At 38.4% G+C, this 22,067-nt stretch overlaps 1 protein-coding gene across 1 annotated transcript; it reads right to left on the reverse strand.

Annotated features, from left to right (window-relative positions):
- Positions 1 to 36: 36 nt before the first annotated feature.
- Positions 37 to 21,814, reverse strand: LOC118275178 (uncharacterized). Its single transcript, XM_035593049.2, has 3 exons — positions 21,619 to 21,814; positions 20,807 to 20,973; positions 37 to 3,296 (listed from the first exon to the last, which is right to left on the reverse strand). Exons 2-3 carry the CDS (start codon positions 20,947 to 20,949, stop codon positions 290 to 292), a joined length of 3,150 nt encoding a protein of 1,049 aa, XP_035448942.2. The 5' UTR covers positions 20,950 to 20,973; positions 21,619 to 21,814; the 3' UTR covers positions 37 to 289.
- Positions 21,815 to 22,067: the final 253 nt, after the last annotated feature.

Below are 22,067 nucleotides of genomic sequence, written 5' to 3' on the forward strand. Positions count from 1 at the left end.
CGGTAATATGTTGCGTTTGATAAATAAAACTCCGAATTTAATTATAAAACTATTTTTTTATTAAATCTAATAACCTAGAGAATACAAATTAATGTCCTCTGCGTGGCTATAGCAACGCAATCGCTATTGCAAACATCTTATTGCAATTAAATATAAGTGCTATTTACCCATTCGGTGGGTATAGTGCTCTCACACTTGTTTTACTCGCATTGAGTTTTAAGATACTTATTTACACAAGTCAAAATTAGTCCATATCCGAATCGGAGCCAACGGGACTCCAAGAGAGGTACTATAGAATACATAAACTGATTCGTCTGTCGTGGATCATGTCCATGTGACGGGTTTTGACAGCACGCTGCGCGTCGAACGGAGTGCGGAATGCAACGCGAGCGTCGCCGGTGGGCTGGCCGCGCTCATTGTATCGCCTGATCACATCGTCTTGTGTCAACTCGAAGTCGGAGAAGAAGTCCATGATGTCGTCTATGCTAGCGCGGAACGGCACGTTTTCCATGGACACCACACAGCCAGGCGCTCCGAAATCGTCGAGTGCGGGATCGTGGTCGTCGTCCATACGACCATTATTATCAAATCCTCCGTTGACCCCGGCCACCCCACCTCGACCCCCGAAGCCCCTGCCGCGACCTCGCCCTCTATCGAAGCCGCGACCTCGCTCGTTGAAACCTCCGCGCCCTCTAAAACCGCCCCGACTCGCATCAAAGCCGCCCCGACTCGCGTCAAAGCCTCCCCGATTCGAGTCAAAACCACCTCGATTCGAGTCAAAGCCGCCTCGGTTGTTGAAACCACCTCGGTCAAAGCCCCCTCTGTCGAATCCCCCACGACCTCTGAATCCGCCGCGGAACCCTCCGCGACCTCCTTGCATGGGATCGAAGAATGGTGGCTGCTGTTGGGAAACATTACCGTGCATATCTGGCTGCTTGGGTCCTTCTAAAGCTTCTTCAACTACACTGCGAGGAACTAAATCTACAGTCACACGACATCCATCGAGATTTTTTCCGTGTTTACTAGTAGCCATTCTCGCTTCTTGTGTCGACCTGAACTCACAGAAGCAATCTCCGGACGGCATCCCGTTAGAATCCAGCATTAAGTGTATTCGAGCTGGTACTGCGTTCGTGTCTGACAGGAAATTGACAATCGTTCTATCCGTTGCTTCTCTAGGTAGACCTTTCATCAAAACGCAGTCAAGAGGTTCGTCATCCATGTCAGGTAGAGTATTAATAAGGGGGGGTTTTGAGCCTTGATCCATCTGATTTGGAAAGGGTGGACGGTTACCCCAGTTTGGTGCAGCCGTCCTAGGATCCATAGGGCCGGGACCTGGAAATCCTCCGAATTGTGGTCCAGGCCCAGGAAATTGTCCTGGGAAACCTTGTTGCTGCGCAAACGGAGGTGTAAAGAAAGGTTGATTTTGCATTGGTCCTCCTTTGTGTCCGCCAGGCCCTCCAGGACCTCCAAGTCCGCCAGGTCCTCCATGTCCACCGGGCCCTCCAAGACCGCCAGGACCCCCAGGGCCCCCTGGCCCGCCAGGTCCGCCAGGCCCTCCGGGTCCATTATCAAACTGTTGCCGTCTCTGGCGCGGGTCTCGAGGTGCAGCCACTTCTGCTGGAGGTTCATTCTGTGATTTTTTGGGCATCTCTGGTGGTTTATCGGTCATCTGTTTCTCTTTTTCATACTGTTCTTCTGAGATAGGAATAATTGTTGGCTGTCTTCTACCGAATATGTATCTTTCTTTTCTGTCTAATGCTAGTTTTGCATCTTCGGGTTTTACAAATTGGACGTATGCCGTTTTAGTTCTAGTCATACGACAATCTGTCACCATTATAGAGAGTAGTGAAAACTCACTGAACGCTTTAATTATATCGTGTTCTTTTACAAAGTTTGGTAGATCTGTTAGTTTAAGTACTTTGAAGTTTTTGCGAGGTTCTTCTGGCTGAGCAGTTGGCATAGGTTGTTCTTCTTCATCATTATCGTCGCGGTAAGGTAGAAACGAATCTACTGCAGTCTCGTAAGCGGTATCGTCGAGTGACTCGACAATTACTGAAGCTCCCTTTAATTCATTCATTTTATTTTGTAACGCGAGCTGCTTTGAGCGAGTATCACAAAACCTGACAAAGATAGTTCCAGTTCGACGCCCCATGTTGTCGTTTATCATTTTGATTCCATGTTTGTCGATTAAAAAGGGGAAGAAACGGCGAACGTCGCCGTAGCTAGTATGGTTAGGTGCGTTTCTAATAGCGACGCAGCAGTCACGCTGCTGTTCGTTATCTCCGAAACGACTTGGACGCCCATCACGACGGAAATTAACGCCGCCGCCACGTCCCATGCCGCCGCGTACTGAAGGGCTTGGCATTCTGTTACCCCCGTTCTGTTCACCCTGAAAAGCATTTGGATTCCTCTTTTTACCGAGTTCTTGCAGTTTGTTAAATGCATCGTTCATGGAGGGATCATTGAAGCGGGCCATTGGCGAATCACGATTTAAGGCGTTGTTTTGCATCATATTATTTGCCATCATATGTTGTGAAGGAATCGGTACATTCGGATTTTTACCATTTCCAAAGGGTAAGCCGAGTCCCCCAATAGGCCCGTCATGTGGATCTGTTTTTTCTTGAGAGTTTTCATGAGATCTACGTTCGCTTCGTTTGTCGCGGGAGCGGCGTGATGGTGACCTATCTCGAGAGCGACTGCGGTCTTTTCTGTCACGTTTGCGATCCCGTCGGTCTCGGCTGCGGCTGCGATCACGGCGTCGTCTTTCCCTAGATCGAGACCTATCGCGGCGGTCACGCTTTCGTTCTTTTCTTTCTCTGTCGCGTGACTTGGAGCGGGACCTGGAGCGTCTCCTATCCTTTTCCCTGCTGCGCTTCCTTTCTGACTTATCTTCATCTTTGTCTTCGTCATTCGCAGTGTTATTGGAAGTAGGGCTGATGAGTGGTGGTGGTGGCTCGATGACAGCGGGTTGCGGAATTTCTTGAGGGTTGCCGATTCCTGGGATACCAAATCCTGTGAGTGGATTGTTACCGAGTGCTGTGGAAAATGGAGTAAGACCTGGGATAGTGAGAGGTTGTTGGACGGGTGGTATAGTGGGTGGCGTGGGTGTAGGTACGGGCGCAGGTGTGGGCGCTGGTGAAGCTGCCGGGGCTGCCAGGCTGAGCAGTGGCACGCTCTGCCGAGCTGCCTCGATCACTTTGTGCATCTCTGAGCGAGAACTGAGCAACAACTTCACTTGGATCTCTTTGATCTTACCACCGTCCAACATCATGGCTTGGCGCGCGTCTTCGTCCGTACTGTAACAATAATTGGTTCATTTTAGTCTAATTACATCGACTCGAGATTGCAACGATTACAGTCAGCTTTATTAAGAGTAAATAAGCCAATTAGGTACTTTGATCTCACTATATGAAATAGGTAGATAAGAACTAGGTAAATTATGTTGAACGGCATGAGAATTACTTTATAAGATAAACATTAGATCTAACAGAAACGTATTACCTCATATACATAGGAAATAATAATATGTAACATACCTAACTAAATTCACATCAAGTTCTGGTTCCTTCGAATTAAGGACTAGAATAATTAATATTGTTTGTTAATTTTTATAATAAACTAGTCTATACGTACTGTACCGACCGTTGAGAGCGTGGTATATAAAGTTAGATACCTATGTTATTTTTATTTTAAAATCTTAGTAGCACCTATTACCTACAGCATACACCGTAAGATAATAAGGTAAGGTGCTATTTTCTGGTACCATATCCATATAATGCACCCATGTAGATGACTGATATTGGTTGTACCTATTCTATTAGCACGTTCTGCCATCTGTGACTGACTGGCTGATTTGCCTTCAAGTATTCGGTCAGTAATCAAAGGGTGACTAATATTTAATTTGTGGTTTGTCCTCATTAATACCTACGTTATAACTCAATGTAATGTAATCGTTATTATCTCACTTATTTGCACAAAATGTAGTTACCTACAATTACATGGTGCATAAGTAATACTAATATCACAATAATTTCATAGTTATGACATGTACCTAATGTTATTAATTGTTTCACTTATTCGCTATAAAATGACCTATTTCCGTGCTACATAATGTAGGTAACTAGTCTTCACCAATAGGTAAACTTTATAGGTAACATCTAAGTAGGTACTAAGTACTAGCTGTGGCACTAGGACAATATTTTATTATACCTATTTAAAAAAATTTGAATGACATGTAGGTATAATACTACCGTTTTAGGTAAGCGTTCACAGGCCCGCACGATGCGGGCCGCATCGTATGCATTTCCTATGTGTACGTCATGTACGCATCGCATATAAGCATTGCTGATGATGCGGTGCTTACGATGCGGATCAGTGGACGCAGAAGTTTCTATACAAGACAAACTATGTAAAATGCGATGCGGGCCTGTGGATGCGTATCTTTTATTACCAAACTGACTGATTTGATAACATAACTGACAAGTTATTTCCGTTTCATACTCAGTCAAGATTACAATCATTCTTTAGTTTACTCCATTTAAACCATATGTTTAAACCACTTTTTTCTACCTTTACGAACGGCCGGAAGGGACGGAGTCCCGTGTACCTACGACTATAGCTTTTTAGTTTATTGCCTTACGATATTGTATTAAATTTACTAAGATTATATAGACTTGACCTACCTAAATAATTAGGTAAATTTTATTAGGGTATTGAACTCGCCCTTATCGTGCAGCAGATTATAGTGTACTTATTGTTTTTGAGGAAACTAGCCCTATTGGTAAATAAAGTATCACAGTCATTGTGCGGATCTCTTCGCAGTCTAAGAGGTTACGGAGATCCGTTTACCATCAAGCGGGCCGTAAAACATACCTAGAAGCCCTACCTTTTCTATACCTACTAAAGGGATACGCTATAATTAACTATTGATTTATAACTATCCTACATTTTAGTATTTATTATCAGATGCAAAAACATCTTATTGTCAATTATCGAGCACAATGTCTATCTTTAAATAAAACATATCCAATCTGGGAATCGAACCCTAGATAGACTGGGTAGCATACCTACCGACAGCAGCTTTATTATCTACTTTTTTATTTTGTTGGGATTAAATCGTACCCAGGATTTTTATAAATAACTTCCGCCTGTGATTCCCGAAAAAAGTAAGTAGGTACAGATGTAATTACTTAGGCTACTTTTTGGCTACTAGGCTTTGTTTATTGAAAGGAGAATAGAATAACATTTACATGAGGAGAATCGGTTAGCACTCCCCTTGATAAGGATGACAAGTACACACTTGATCATATTTTTCGTTCATCAGTAACCTTCGCAGTTCGCATTGTTTTTAGGGAAGTTTTTTTTTTAGATTGTAAGATTCCGACAAAATCTCCATGATTTTATGATCAAGAACCATTTTTGGTACAAACATTTTGGGCTAGGTACTACCTACCATTACGTAGGTACCTACTATTACGTTTTTCATGTGGTCCTAAATAAGATTTTCTCCAGAGTCTGAGAGCTTTGAGAGTCTTAAGAGAAACTTTTTTATTATTGACACCAGTTTTCACATAAAACTTTACAATTTGTGCTTTAACATCCGTGAGTACTTTATGAGTTGCTAAATCTTGAATACTTCTTACTTAAGCATATTCATCCGTTAAAAAAGGTCGGTACACCCGCCAACTACATTGGCCAAAGGAACTATTTTAGGAACATTAAAACGGCCCGTAGCGATTAGTGTAAGAAATCAAACTAACTTCGTTCATTTGAAATGATATGTAAGTAAGGATTGTAGCCAGTTGCTAGGCTAGCAGGTACTTAAGCAAGCAATAAGTAGGTACATTTTTGTAGATAAGCAATCTAAATCTACATCACGCATACTGCTACATTATTAAAATAGATGTTCTTTCTGATTATGTGGTGAAAACGCTAGCAATGTAAATACCTATTTAGGTACATGAATCGTATTCCTATGTTGTATTTCGTATTATATGTCTTATACTATATATACATAAGTACCTGTTATTATAAGCTGGTAATTCTTTCTGGTAAAATCTACATGTATATTTTAGAACTACGTATTGTGCGAATTAATCTGCAACAGTTTTTACGTTAACAGTTTTGAAGCATTTTCAAAACATTACAGCAACTTAATATTAAATGAAAATTTCCTTGACAGTAGTGGTGAAATCCTACATCCTACATACAATGGGTACATATTGTATTTGTCGTACTTTACCAATATAAGGTCAACATCAATGTGAAATGTTTGCAAACAAACCTTACTGGTAAAGTAGGTCACGTCAATTTCGTCACATCGTTGTCATTGTCGCCCTCTTCAGCAGTCTATTTAGTGACAGTTTAAAATAATACGAACACAGTTATATAGCAAGTAACTTGTTTTGTGCGACTGTATACTAAAATAATGTACTTAATGTAAAAGTATTTCTATTGGTGGTGGAAAATTTGTTGGGAATCCTATGTAGGCCCAAATTTTTCCTTAATTTCTTTAATGAGATAACAGATCAGCTGTGCGATTTCATTTCATTCTCAACTTTTATTTACCTATCAATTAGTTAAAAAATAAAAGACCTACATGTGATGTCATTTGCAGGTACCTACGAATATAAAGATTGATTTGGTAAGAGGCCGTTCGACACAGAGATTTATAAAGTGACAAACAGTGCCGGTGTAAGGGCCACTGATACCCTGGGCGAAAATATTGTGGCGCCCACTTGAGGGAAGCAATTTCAAGTGTTAGTTTTTTGCGGTTCCCATCGGCAGTTGTTTTTTAAGTGGAGGCGGCGGCATCGGCGCCCCTAGAATTTGTCGCCCTGGGCCATCGGCCCATCACGCCCCTAACGCCGGCACTGGTGACAAACATGACTTAGGGTAACAATAGTAAGTCTCATCTTTATTTTCTTACCTGCATACCAAATGGCCTGATTCTACTTATTAGATTACGTTCAGTGTTGCTTGAGGTCTGGTCATCTGGTGAAGGCATAGTCATGGATTTGATAGTGGAGTCTGTCGAATTTGGCTCATTATGATACCAGGTAGTTAGTGTTAGAATATCAATAGTATTTTCTTTATTATTGGGATTGGGAACTATTTCTTTTATGTAATACATACATAACTTATAGGTACATATATTCTGAGGATTGGTAGGTACCTGGTTGGTATACCTATAATATATGTTGCTATATCTACTTTTCTTTTTTGATTCCTAGGTGATAAATCCTCAATGAACCCCCTGGACTTATCAAACTCTTACCAACTAAAAACCACCCGTGTCCCGTTTCTCACGCTGCGGGTACCTAAGTACCTATTTATCTAGTTTTTCTTATCATAAAATGATTTTTTAACAGTCAATAATTAGGCACACGTAGAAGTTTTTATGAGTTTTTAAATACGACTATGGCATTCACTACGGGCATAGTAATCAACGTTAAACCTACTTGTTGTAATTCAAATTTAATTTTTAAAGTTTTAACCTGTAAAGTTAAACTTACATAGCCGACGAACTCTGTAGTTAGGTTATTCTACCATAGAAACAAGCTATGATGTGGTTAGATTCATTTATTCATGCAATCTAGTCACATTCAAATGACTAGTCCCGCTCCTCCCACGGTGGTTTAAAAATTTCAGACTCTTACTGACTAATAACCACCCTGTTCCTGCTACTGCTGTGGCCTCGGCTGGCACCGACCCCAGTGGACCAGTATGTGATGGTTTGACGGATTTTTGAGGAGCGCGCTGAACGTGACGTGGTCTAGAAACGTGCTTACGGTGCTTGGTAGAACTACTTATAGAAAGAAAATTCTGCCCGTATTCTAAGTGCAATCGAACGTTACTTTTTTCAGTTATGGTCAGATTTATCATTCCTTTACATAAATCCCAGGTAAACACCATAAACAGTAGGTACCTAAGCCTGATAGTCACTTAGATATAAATCTCCACATTGTTACGCACAGCAGAATTGAAAAACTAAACATTTATCAAAAATTCAGATTTACTTAGTAACTAGCGGACCCGACAGACGTTGTCCTACTTGTCCTGTCTACACGTCTTTAATTTGAAAATTTGACACTTTTTTTAATAAGCTAAAACATTCTAAGGACCTTTTTGATGAAAATTGTTATTCAAATGTTATGACAGGAGTAACGTCATTAATATTTGACACTGCGATGGTAGCGCTCGTCTGTCGGATCCTGTAAAACATTCCAAAATCGGTAACTACTAATAAATTAAAAACTAATTAAAAAACTTTGTCCAGCGGACAAAATTGTGAATCTAAACCATTCTCAGATCCCCTTGAACACACACTTTAAAAAGTTCATCAAAATCGGTCCACTCGTTTAAGAGAAGTTCAGTGACATACACACTTACAGAAGAATTATATATAGGGGTAAAGACTATACCCGATAAGAGCCTGTCTACAGTCTTTAATTTGAAAATTTGTCGGATCCAATGAAGTCATTTAGAAATCAACAACTACTACATAAATTAACATTGAATTAAAAAAAACGTCCAGGTCCTACTAATTGTAATCTAAACCATTTATAATCCCCTTGAACACACACAAAAATTTGACTTAAACGGTTGGTGCGGTGGCCACTGGCTGCCGCGCAACGGGTAGCGGGTTCGATTCCCGCACAGCCGGGTCTAAGATCGAATAAGTTTGAAAAGCGTATAAATTAGTTATAAGTACACTAGGTGTTGAGAGCATTTTCCACCGCTTAGCCTCGCTCCTCCTGAAACTTCAAACTCTAACTTACTGATCACTGATCCTAAGACAGTTGACTCACCACCAACGATGACGCAAGAAACGACTAGACCTAGAAAAAGTTGATGATCAGCAAATCCAGAATAAGCCAGGAGGTACGGGAGTGTGCGAGCGTCAGGTTATTACTCACAATCTAGCTCGTAGGTCAAAGCTCGTAATTTGAGAAGCGCCACTGCCATCAGTTACTAGACATCATTGTCGTCGTTCGAGTTTTTTGTTGTTATTATGAGTTTGCTTTACATTGGACGAAAACGAAACAAAAGCGCGTTCGGCACTCTGATTGGCCGGCTCGAATAAACCAAACAATCAGAGCGACGAACGCGATCTCGTTTCGATTACTTTATACGTAAAGGGGATAAGGTCAGGCGGAGAAGCGCGCCAACGGGGTAAGCGCACCTCAGTAAAAATATCGAAAACTACAGATGTAATACAACTAACGACATCTTACATCAATGCAACAAACTCAAATGCAGTTCTATTTCAACATAACAGATGTCTCTGTTCACCATAACTTGACGTAACCGCCTTTTTAGTTTTAGTGTCATTTAAACCTGTTACCAGAGATGAGCTCGTGTTAATTATCTCCTTAAATCCCCAAAAATTTTATGTGTTGCGGCAAACCAATAAGGTGAGTACAGAATTTTGTTGTTTTTCTTTAAATCTGTGGCTGTATTTTAGTCCTATCTAGTGAAATTAATATTTTTTTATTGAATTTAAAATCTTAACCTCAAAATAGTCAAGTGAGGCAAGTGCGCCTAAATTTTAAGTTATATGGCGCACTTCCCCCAAGCCAGAAGTCGTCAACTTTTATGATTTAGTTATTTTCTTAGCCGACGCACGACAGCCTCGGAAAAAAGAATGATTTTAGTTCGTATTAAGAATTTAATCTCTAGATGTGATGGAATTTTTTGTCGGTTTTTTCTTAATTTCTTTTTGAAATTAAATTTTTACGTTTTTTAAATTAAACTGTATAAAAACGTTATTTTAACATTTTTTTGCGAAAAAAAAAATTTTTAAGTACTTAATGCATAAATATATAAGTCTGATTTGATTTAATAAAGATTTCTTTTACTCTAGACAAACATTTTTATTTAAATACATCAGCATTATTTACCTTAAAAAAAACACAATTAAGGTTTAGAACCCCTGATTACAAGTTTATGGCGCACTTGCCCCAAATATGGTATAGCTGCAGTAGCCAGAATGAGTAATATTAAAAAGAAACCAGAGTTTCATTTTTTTTCTATTAAGATATTATCAGTATTTCTGGTAACTTGAAATTTTAAGTTACTATACAGGCGCACTTGCCCCGTTTCCAGAGGTTTTGCGCCTGTAACCATGTTTTCCAATTTCATTGACGAATAATGTAAAAATATGGATAGAATGGATATTACCAACGTTTCTTGCGGCTACAACAATCCAAATATTGATAATTTAATAAAAGTTCACTCATAAGTCAGCATTAAAAAAATATTTTGCGTCGAGATCATCTATGCAAATAGTATGGCGCTCTTGCCCCGCCTGAATACCTACTAATATGTGCACTGAAGAAACCACTATTTAGGTATAATTAAACTAGTTTCGGGTATAATAATGTGATGATAGTAGGTAGTCCGAACTGCGAGTCCTCGTCGGCAGTGACCAGTAATCGGTTAATATTGAATATCTTTTTTTACAAGAAACGAGTTATGTTGTGCTAATCTTTAGCGAGAATATTAATACATAGTCACTCGCTCAGCGGAAGGTACGGTTATGGATGGCATGTCTATTTGGGTCATTGTTCTCACTTTTGGACATTTATATCATTATAGACAGTTTCCTTGACGGTGGTTCTGCATTTTCTTGTTGCCGTAGATGTGTGTCCTAAAATTGCGAATATCAAACTCTTGGTGAGGGCATTAGCATCTTGTATTTTTGGTGATCTAACTGCAATCCCAACTCGCCAGCAAACTATTGGGTAAGTAGTTTATGAACAACGGGGCTGTTTCTGTGAGTGAGTAACCGAGGGGTGATACTGTCTACCAATTTGTCATACTTCCTGGGACTCATTATGACATCGATGTGGGTAGGTACTTCCCTACCTATCACAGTTATTTTTGTTGCATTGTATTTTTTAGTGATCATCTATAGTGACTAAGCATAATTATGGAAATTTTATAAATGCATTGTCAAATCAGTCTCATTTTGGTCCTTATAGATACGGCATAGTATGTATGGTATGTGGTACAGTATAGCGGTATACGATGGTCTTGAAAATGATTATCTAATATAATTAAAGACACAATGGTTACAATTGCGCTGAAGTGAAACAGTTACTGGCTCTAGATTAAAGGCTGTGCAGACGTTGGTCTGGCGTCGCGTTGTCGCGGAGTCTGTGTAGTGTAAATGAATACGCGGCGTTAGCGCCGCAGTAAGGCTTCATGTACACACACGGTTTTTCGCCGTAAAAATCTACGGTTAATTTGCTGTGCAGCGGCACGGTCGTCAGTGTTGTATGGATCACTATGGAGGCGTGTAAATGTGCACGGTGGTAAACTGTACGGTAACACACTGTATGGTTAAAAAACCGTGTCGTGGACAAGAAGCATTACGCAGCGCACTGCTTACTGCTTTCACCATGGCCTCAATCAAAGCCCGCTGGCTTTGATTTCGAAGGAAACTGGCAAGCCATCTCTTCCTTCTGCAAAGTAATCATGCTATCTAAGAAGTAGGAAGGCCGTGTGAGGGAATTCTCTAAAAAACTTGAGGTAAAACGCTTCGTCAGTGTGTACGTGGGATATAACACTGTAAAGTGGTAGCGCTTTGCTGGTTGTCTGGTGGTGTGATGATGGAAAGAACTTGAGAGAATCAAATTGTGCAATACCCCTGCACACACTCCACAATGTATCCGATAAAAAACCGAATTACTTGTGATCTTGCCTGTGTTAGAGATTTTGAATCAGGGCCTCCACAAAGCATCACGCTCCACCTTCTTAGGTAGCATAACTGCTTTGCAGAAGGAGACGGCTTCCTAGTTCCTCACGCATCATAACCTGAACCAAAGTCACCACGAGAGGTCACCGTTACCAATCGTTTCCTTGTCCCGATCTACGACCCGATTTATCTTACCTTTTACTGACGAAACTGTTTGACGACGAACTCGACTAGTTTCAAGCCACTCTAGATGCTCATATTCATGAGAAGCTTTTCGTAACACATGAAGCGACGAGTCGACGGTTCCTCGTCAAACAGTTACGTGGGTAAGTAAAATAGCTAGCGGCTGAAGACATCGGGATAAAATTTGGAACAGAGGTAGACTATGATCTATAATAACACAAGCTGCTTTTTACACCGCGGGAACGGGGACGAAGGCCGAAGGCGCTGGCAGAATTTATATAAAACATACCTAACAGAAAAACAATACCTTTCCTACAGTCGCGTAAAATAAAACTTTCATAACATAATTTTTTTAACGTGAGAAACCATCGGCACTAGCAGGCCGGCTTCGCCCGAGTAGAGTGATATCACGAATTTAAAAAGAACCGGCGAGAAACGGTGCATACGTTGTGTGTAGCCGTATGTGAGTAAGGTGACCGGATGCACAATCCTCCCACTCAATCTTTTATCCTGAAATCCCTAACTCTCTGGTGATGCTGGTGTTCATGGGCGGCGCCTGTAGCTTGTCATGAAGTATGCTCGTATGACGGCGACTTGCTACTTTTTATCTCCTCGATTTGTAGGTATTTAAAAACTTTTTACCAAAACTTACATAAATGGATAAATAGTCACCAAAAAGTATCTGGATATATTATCAGTACCTAAGTACATACCTACCTACAATGAGCCCATTTTTTATATTAATCCATTTTTTTAGGTTATTCTGGACAGAATATTTTATAATCGACAAAGCTCCGCGCAACGGGGCTCCTGTTTTTGTCTGCCGAATACAAATACAGAAATCTAGCTAAACCGAACTCAAAAGCGCCAATAACAGACGCCTCAGTGTTTGTTGAGTATTTATCCAATTTAACATACCTGAATAGGTATATTAAATTTATGAAGTTACAGGAAATTGTTTTATCACATTTTGTTTGTATTTTGTTAAGTCAAAGGCCTTTGTGTACCTAACGGTTGCTTCGAAAAGAAGGCGGGCAGTTTTAGATGTTTTTTTGAAATTTCTGACGCCATCTGCGTCACTGCATCTGGCTGAAAAATTCCAACTCATCCACATTGATATCGCCACAGGTTGTATAGTAGGTACAATGGAGTGGAGTATGCACTTGTCTAGATGGTTTAATTGGTTCGATTATTTCAACAAAGTTATAGAAGCCCCGCCGTGCGAGGTATCTTTTGTCTACAGGATTTAGAGAAACTTAACTAATCCCAATCTCTGGATACCTCTGATCTCGTTGAAACAATGCGGAAAACGGTCTCAGTAATTCGACGGTCAATCTAATTACGAAAATGGGTATCTGGTTGTCTCACTAGTTCGATCAACTAAACGTATCTCGCTAATCCAATTAGAAACCCATATTCCTATTCGAGAGGATAAACAAAGAGATGTCTGTTTTCGTAGCGTTTTCTTGATCAGCCATTAGATCTCAATAGACCGTGATAGTAAGACGTTACACCGGCATTTCATTGCGCAGCCATTACATTTGTGAATTAAGAGTTGTGGGCATGTCCAGAACGGTGGATCTGCGCTTGGTGACATGTGGGTGTTAGTAATCGCTGTTCACTTAGGTCTGGTCAGTCAGGTTGGGTTTAGCCAGCTCGTCTCTGTATAATTCTGTAAATCCCTTGCCTATGACGAAACTGTAGATAGGTTTCAAATTAAATGTCTACAGTTATTTGCTAGGATTATCCATTCCCTTGATAAGTCTTAGTTTTTTATTCTTAATTCAAATCGCGTCGCAATGTCATTGATTTCTAGCAAGTTCTATTCCATACCTACCTATTTGATATTGGCGCAATTAGCGTAACTTCACAGTTACGACTTGATGCCATCGGCACGGTATGTTGTTTTTAAATCTATTTATACCAAGCTGTATTTTTTTACTGTATTTAAAGAAATAGGTACTAAGAAACTATCATATGCAGCGCCTGTGTACGTGTGCGTAGATTTTAGCACCCTCTTGTTCTCAAAGTGCTACGAATTGTGAATTGTACTGCTACAAACAATGGTAACGAAGCTACTGAGCGCCCGCTGTTACCCGGTTCCCATTTCTACGGACACCTTGTTCTGTAACAAGTTACGCAGACTCATTGCCTACCTAAGTGAAAAAAGATGAACGATTGCAAATAAAATTATATTCTGCTGGTGCCTACCGAAAGGCTTGCGTACCTAATGTCCGGCTAATGATAACTCATAATTAAATTGTGGGTACCGCTTGTATTACATTACCAACTAACGAACACGAAATAGGCGTTGGAAGTGCAGAAAAGTTTTGGGGAATAGTTTGGAAGCGACTACAAATTATCACCTACCTATTGCTAGTTATGGAACTCTTAGGAAGACCGTCCATGCAGTCATATCTTAACTATCCGGCCTTATCATTGTAATTCAGTGTCTATTTTATGGTCGGAAGTATCACATTTTAATGAGAAAGTCAAACGCCAGATTCATCAATTATATTGTTCGATGCTTATAATTATTGGCATTAAGGCAAGTGAATTTCTACTCATTCGATGCCTTAGTCGTTTTCTTTTTTATCTTATCATGTTCGTCGTAGTATGCCAGTAGACTGGGTAAAGTTCTTGTGGTCAGGCTCCAAATAGGGATTTCCTTCTAGGGAATTCAAGTCATCTATCCAATTTCACTAAAATAGTTAGCGATAAAGCTTTAGAAATCAAAGAAGCACTTTTTAACAACATAAACTATATAAAGTATGAATAGACTACAACATAAATATCAGACATGAATATCTGTACTGCTAACTTGCTAAGCTATTCGATGAACTCGATCGCGGTTGGCCATGTCATTGGTTGTAAGAAAAGTCTCGACCAATGACGGGCGAAAATGCGATGAACTCACTTTGAACGTTTCGAATTGAAAATTACAGAATAGCCTAGCTGTTCACACTTATACGGACAAGCCGGCGATGCGACACTTATTATCGTGTCAGAATAAATTTCCCAATTACAGACACTGGTGTTCATACAGATAAGGCCGGCACTTACGGTGGCCGGAGTCTTTCGCGACGGCTGGGGCGTAAGGAGGTTCGTTCCTGCACGCGCCCCGACTCCTCCTTAGCTAGCATGTCTGCTTCGCAGCAGGAGGAGACGGCATCCCAGTCCCCCTCGCTCCGCACCATGGCCTGAACCAATGTCGGACGCGAGTGGTCGCCGTCGCCGAAAACATCCCTGAGGACACGACGGTGCTCAGTCGTATCTAAGCTACGTAAGTGTGTATGTAGCATTCAACAACTATTGACAAACTTATTCAATCCAGTAAAAAGGTTTTTGTGAGAAATTATCCGATGTACTTTTCAGAAAGCATAATGAGTACAGTAAACAAACAAAATAACTAGGTATAAACTCGGTGGAGGAACGAAGGCAAATCGGTGCAAGCTCTAGAACTCGACGCGTAGGCTGCCATCACCACTATCTGTTGGATAAATATCTATCTTTGATAGATGTTCTTTGTAAGATTCGTCTCTATAATAGTGCTAGCCTTTTTTTAAGGGGGAAAATCATCCAATGACTCCTCCCGCCTTGGGCGAGGCGAGGAGTGTCAGACTCTTACTGACTAAAAACCATCCCGTTCCTACTTCTGCCCTTCGAGCCGGAGCCCTGGTAAACCCCCTAGATAGTCCGCAGCGGAAAAATAGTGCTACCTACTCACGTATTCCAAAAACAAACGGATAGTAGTTACCTAACAAAGCCCTAAGAGTGAAAAGAAATAGTTTGAGTAAACGAGCTTTTTAGGAGTCTTTCTAAATGGAAACGCGTAAATGTTGTCACTCACCAGCTAATACTGTTTCATTATAGGTATTATGTCTTATATTCTATGATTGTTGCAAAATAAACAGAAGGTCACATTGTTTGTCGATGTCGCTAGGTCAAGCTGGAACTTAGAAATCGTCGCGGTATCACAAATTTGTTCGGGGTCTTCAGAGTAATTTTTAAAATACTTTTAGTTAAAACCCAAACGATTCCTTTTCCCCATCATAATACCTAATATGATGTATCTTATCAGTTCGAAAATAAATCTTCACAGATATAGACATAACATAAGTCCTAAACAAAGATTTGTAAATATTCCTGGAAACAACGAATGTTTCATGCTAGTTTCCTAAAGTTGTAGATGCTTGTAATCCGACCGCAGCGCCACTATTGCCACGTAGTTTGATAGGAGTTGCAATACCTACTTGATGTAACAATGTAAACTAGGCAACCGATGATGTATGTGATGTGATGGTGTATCGAGTAGATATTTAAGATGAAAAGTTGCGATGACTAGAACTAGATGACCTGTTAATACTATAACAATTAATAAAATGCAAAACAATTTAAGTGATAATCCTAGGAATGTAGTGCACGGTAAAATTTAATACTAGTTCACATCAAATTGCATCATAGCCTAAATGCAAATGTAGCAAATCAATGTTTCTTTTGGTTTTTGTCAGTTTCCGCACTGTTTTTGTCAGTAGATAGAGATAGTAGTATTTACATAGTAGCATACATTGCCTTCACAAATTATACTTGCGATCACTGTGAAGAACAATCAAGAGTGATAGCACTCAGTTATCGTAAGATCCTAACATTGAATTTACAGGAGTCCCAAGTTTGTCATCAAGTTTTGAAAAAAGTAGAAGTTTTATGCTTGATCACAGAAAAAATAAGTGAAGTGGAAAATTCTACTGAACGTTGGTCTTAATTATAAGATGAGAAGCAGCTAACGTAAGAACTAAAATGTACCCTTTTTGGAGGTAGGAAAATCATTGAATGACTCCTCCTGGCCAGGGTAGGGCGAGAGGGAGTGTCAAACTTCTTACTCACTAAAAACCACCCGGTTACATCGCGGAATGTCATTGCGCTTCACCTGAGCCCCTGGCCGAGTCATCGGCTCTAGTGGGCTTCATCTGTGACGGTCTGATTGTTCTCGCCTTATTCTCGCGGGTCTGCCTGCATCGAACCCGACCAGAAGTCGGGTAGTGAACTAAGACTAAAGTGTGCCCTACAGTAAACACCGAAAGCCACTCGATGACCTGTTGATAGTAGTTTCGACTGAAACTGATTACTCCAGACTTATATTACATGCAGACATAATTTCAGACTAGTTTCCGTATAAAATGACGCCTAATATAATATTTTTACCGTCTTAAGTATTTCGTTTCGATCTAATGCCAGTTGCATAGATGACCTGAATTCCATTTCAGTGTATCTGCTATCAAGGTTCTTTCTAGTGAGGTATGGGGTTTGATCGGTTCTCAATCGCATAGGTACTTTTCACAGATACATAGTATTAAAATCACACGGAAGCCAACATATCATCCAGTAGCATTTGCAGCAATCTATAAAGGATAACATTCTAGAAGATTCCGCAGGATGAAGGGTGGGGTAAGTAGGGTGCAAAGAAATCATTATTTTTTCGTCATAAGGTGGGTCGACTATTTTATACGCGTTATCGAGCGAATACAGGATCCGTCGGCTCTGCAGTATTTTAGGGTCATTCAGTCATTTTTCGATATTTTGCTGTTCAACTACAGCAAAGATAATTTTTCTTTACTTACATATTCACGCCTCACTCACCAGATACCGATTTCGCGTAGAGTATGAACTCTTTTGAGCCGTCTCCTCCGTACTGAAAATGGTGAGTTAACAGTACATGGTACCTTAGCAAAAAAGCTAAGTCGTTAGGAATCCTGAAGCTGTTTCACGATTTATTCAAGTAGGTAAATGACAATGCCAGAATATCTATAGAGCTTTGCCCCACCAAAAAATATATTGTACAGGCATACCAAATGTAGCATTCTATTGCTGCTCTATAAGTGATAACTAAATACATAATTAAAAGCCTTTAGAGCTTGCGGTTTCTATATAAATCTAAGAACAAAATATTACATTTAGGTTAGGTACCAGTTTAGATTAATTGCAGTTATAATGGTAGAAATAATTAAATTAAGTGCTTTATATTATTACAATGCTATCATAGGGTGTTTAGCTATGAAAGGAAGGAATGTCATCACCAATATCACCTTTAGTAATCCTACTTTTCATTCATAGCCATAACGAAACAACAATGTAAACAGAACAGACAGAGCGAATGTCAAATAATGACTTTTTGGACTGACACAAGCACGCCAATGAGGTTTCGTTACATCTAATCACTTACGTTCAAATACGAAATAATAATTAGAATAAGCATTCATTATAATATATATTATAAAAATAAATAAATTAACTAACAGTATGTATTTATACCAAATTCATATTAAAATCCGTACACATTACATTAATAAATCTTTTTTTATTGAATGACTCGTTTTGTTCCTTGTGCAAGCGTACTAAGAAACACAGATAGTCACGATAAATACAGGAAATAGGCCTTGGATTTTTTAGATTCTTTTTATTTCCTTATTTTTATCCGCAACCTTATTAGAATAATAATTAAGTAACCAGGGGTCTTATTTTCATTGCATAATATTGATTAATTTACATTTCTTGTACATTGATGAAATTAAGTGGGGCAGGATCTGGCATTGTCATTTGACAAGGTAACTAGACTAGTTTCAAGTCATACCAGGAGCTCATAGTCATGAGCAGCATTGCGCAATAAACCACATGATGATTGTTGCTCAGCCACTGAAGTTTATTATTACCACAGTTAGTAATAGTTATGTTCGGTCAATATTTTTTTTATTTAACTTTTTGCAACTTTAACAAAAGTGAGCTTAATGCCAAAGGCAGCTTAGTCATGAGCAGCATTGCGCAATAAACCACATGATGATTGTTGCTCAGCCACTGAAGTTTAATATTACTACAGTTAGTAATAGTTATGTTCCGTCAATATTTTTTTTATTTAACTTTTTGCAACTTTAACAAAAGTGAGCTTAATGCCAAAGGCAGCTTTATGCAGTAAGAACGTGGTCTATGTATTTGACTAAGTTTCCACTACTGTTTCGTATGATAATTCCATGGTTTTGCTATATGTAAAGCAAAGATAATGAGAACGCTCATGGTAGAGAAAAGTTATATTTGGACTAGAATTATATAGAATTCTATGATTATCACGACTTTGCTACTTTAAGTAGAGATGTAGGTACCTATGTGATCTATCAACAGAGTAATTTCTTGATGATGTCTTATCCTAATAATTTCAACGTTATACTCGAATGTATACAATGTCAAGATACGAAGATCGCATCTTTGCCGCATTTATAGACGATTTGTTAATAGATGTTGTTTGGTGGTATAGAAAATACTCATATTGAGTAGATAAAGACGTCCGATTAAAGCCAATGCACTAAACGAAGCCCTAGTAGACAACTTTCCTTTATGGCATGGTAGCATGTGAATTAGCTCCATAAATGTTTTGTTGCAGTTTTGGTCGGAAGCGAAGATGCCCGTAGTTGAGAGGTCCAGGCGCTGCGCTGCCCATGTTGAGCACATCTTAAGAGTATCACCTATCAGACATTCTTAGATCATTGCACCAATCTAAAGCCAGCGAATTGTCAGAAAGTCAGTTGTATGCAATCTACCTAAGACTTGCAAAATACTAATTAGTTAATAGATTTTTGCAGATTCTGGGTTTAAACAAAGTTTTTTTTTCTCCTCAGATGGTAATTCGCCTCAACCGTAGCTCGTCGACGTATGCTTAAATAATAAAGTTTCAATAAGGTACTATGCCCGTATTGTTGCAGTCGTTTAGAGAATGAAATGTAAATACATTATGAAGACTAAAATTAAATGTTTAGCTTTATGATGAAATCATTTTGATTATAACCTTTAAAGATACCATTTAATTTTTTTTTATAACTGTAAAAGCATTCATACTTAAAAATAAGGAAGAGAAACTTAAAAAAATATAAAAAGTAGCCAGAGTAAAAAATTCAAACATAAACCGAAAAGAACATCAATTTTATGAAGATAAACCGGTGTTTATGTCAAAAATTGCATCAAAGTTCTTAGATTTTTTTTTGGTAAAACAAAATGAAATAAAATAATTGTGTTTTATAAAGAAAATACTTACCAATAAATCTCCATAGAACCAGCACTGGTACAACTAGGGGTAGTTACGTTTCAGCTAATAGCATAATTTGGAGAGAAACAAATTAATTCTATACTTACCACTAGAATTTGATATTTGACAATAATCAAATCCATAAATTGAATGGAGTTATTCAATAGTGTTATCGACAATAACATGACTGGAAGTAATTACTGTTTTTCAACTATTTTTTTTTCTAAGCTTCGTAAAATTTGAATACAAAATGCACACTATGTATGATTTGTAGTAATAGCATATTTACTAAAATGCTATTACGCTTATTAATTACCTTTTTGTGTTAATATAAATTAAAATTTAATAGGTTGTAGTCTATTAAAGATCATTAGGACAACTAATACTGCTGTAGTCGTTAGGAACAAGTCTATTAATAGTTGTGTGAAAATTTATCATTATTAAAAAAAAACACTAAAATCTATAGAAAGTAATGGAATACTATAATTTAGTGTTATTGATTTTCAGGAAGCATATGTTTTTATTTATAGGTTTTTTATAGATATTGCTATTTGTAGTTTGGTGATATTCTTCTGTCGAATCAGTGCAGACGAAGTATGTTTTAAGCATAATAATTTAACTACGTCAAGATTTTTTGAAGCACCTAATTACACTTTTTGGGTATAAACACAGACATAATCTTGTCCATTTATTAACAACAAATATAAATATTAAAACAAACTTACGCCTAAAATATAATTAATATCATTTAAGTATAGTGAGATCAAAGTTTTTGGCTATTTTCAATGAAATTTGTTTATAGAAAATATTAAACAGATGCCGTGTGTCATTATTTGAATATTACGTATAGCTACCTGAACGCAATGAACGCATCTCCAAGCTCGCCTCCTACGATGTGCACACCTCCCTCGGGAATGGAAAGGCCCCGAAAGAAATTCCTAATGTCCAGAGCATTTGCAGACCATGGTAGGTTTTGTAGTCTAATGATGACACTCATTGTGGATGTTCGCACTTCTTGTACCTATAAAAACGAAAATAGCCTGTCCATTTTTGATTTCTATAAGTGTTGAAATTAAATATTGTTTGAGATCAAACTATAGATGTTATACAGAGTTACTAAAGACTAGTTATCTGCTTTTATTCGTACTGCTGTTACTTTGTTTGTTGTTTATTTACTAGGGTTGTTGATAATGATGATACTAGACACGGTGTTTCTTTGTTTTTCGTGCAAGAAAATATAACATAATTCCATATAGCCTGATTATGCTTGTAAGTGAAATTTTTTGTTTCATTTCCATTGAAAAATATCATGAATTTCTAGCAAAATAAACAAGATGTTTAACGAGTAGATATTGCAGATTATTACGTAGGATTTATAATGGATATTGGATTGTAACACCGAATACTGTTAAAACACGTAATCAAAATGAAGAAAAGAGGTTATAAAGTAGTTTCGTGAAACGCGAAAGTAAGGAAAATCTATGAACTTCATAATAGTGTAACTAAATGATAACCGTAGCGTGAAAAGATCGATACGGTGCTAGGCCAGTAAATATTATCGACTTTTCAGCATAAATTATGACGCCAACAAAGAACAATATAACTTTTCCTTGATCGCTCGCCCCGATAGCTCAATCAATCACAAATTCACACATCACACACTTACCTATATAACTCTAAAACCTTGTTTACCGCGTTTAATTCTTAGACATGTCTAAACACAAATCTTTCACAGTATCACATACGTAGTTTATTAATTAATTCATTCCAAATAAATGGAAATTTAGACGAATAAACACATCAACAGTAAGTGGCTCGCTAACTGCTCAATGCGAGAAAACAAAATGGCGCTGGGCTGGCATAATCATTTTTGCTAATTCGGTGTGACCAGTGTTATAGGAAACGGAAGTGACTTATAATTTTAATTATTTTACCTAGTAAATAAAAGAAAAAAATAAACAATTACATAATATTCTTCTCTGTTTTTGAAGAATACAAAGAAAGTACAATTTTTGGTCCTATTTGTTTTTCAATAGACTCAACGACGTTCATCCTAATAGTTGTTTGAACGAATTGCACAATAAACTTTTCCATTTTATGGTAAAATGAGTTTGA

Source organism: Spodoptera frugiperda, chromosome 11 (genome assembly GCF_023101765.2).
Source record: "Spodoptera frugiperda isolate SF20-4 chromosome 11, AGI-APGP_CSIRO_Sfru_2.0, whole genome shotgun sequence".
In the NCBI taxonomy this organism is placed as follows: Eukaryota; Metazoa; Arthropoda; class Insecta; order Lepidoptera; family Noctuidae; genus Spodoptera; species Spodoptera frugiperda.

Excerpts from the sequence above, each read along its gene's own strand:
- LOC118275178 (XM_035593049.2), bottom strand. The coding sequence starts at position 20,949 with ATGAGTGTCATCATTAGACTACAAAACCTACCATGGTCTGCAAATGCT. Across the intron at positions 3,297-20,806 it reads GATGCGTTCATTGCGTTCAG|TACGGACGAAGACGCGCGCC; the intron begins GTAGCTATACGT and ends TTATTGTTACAG.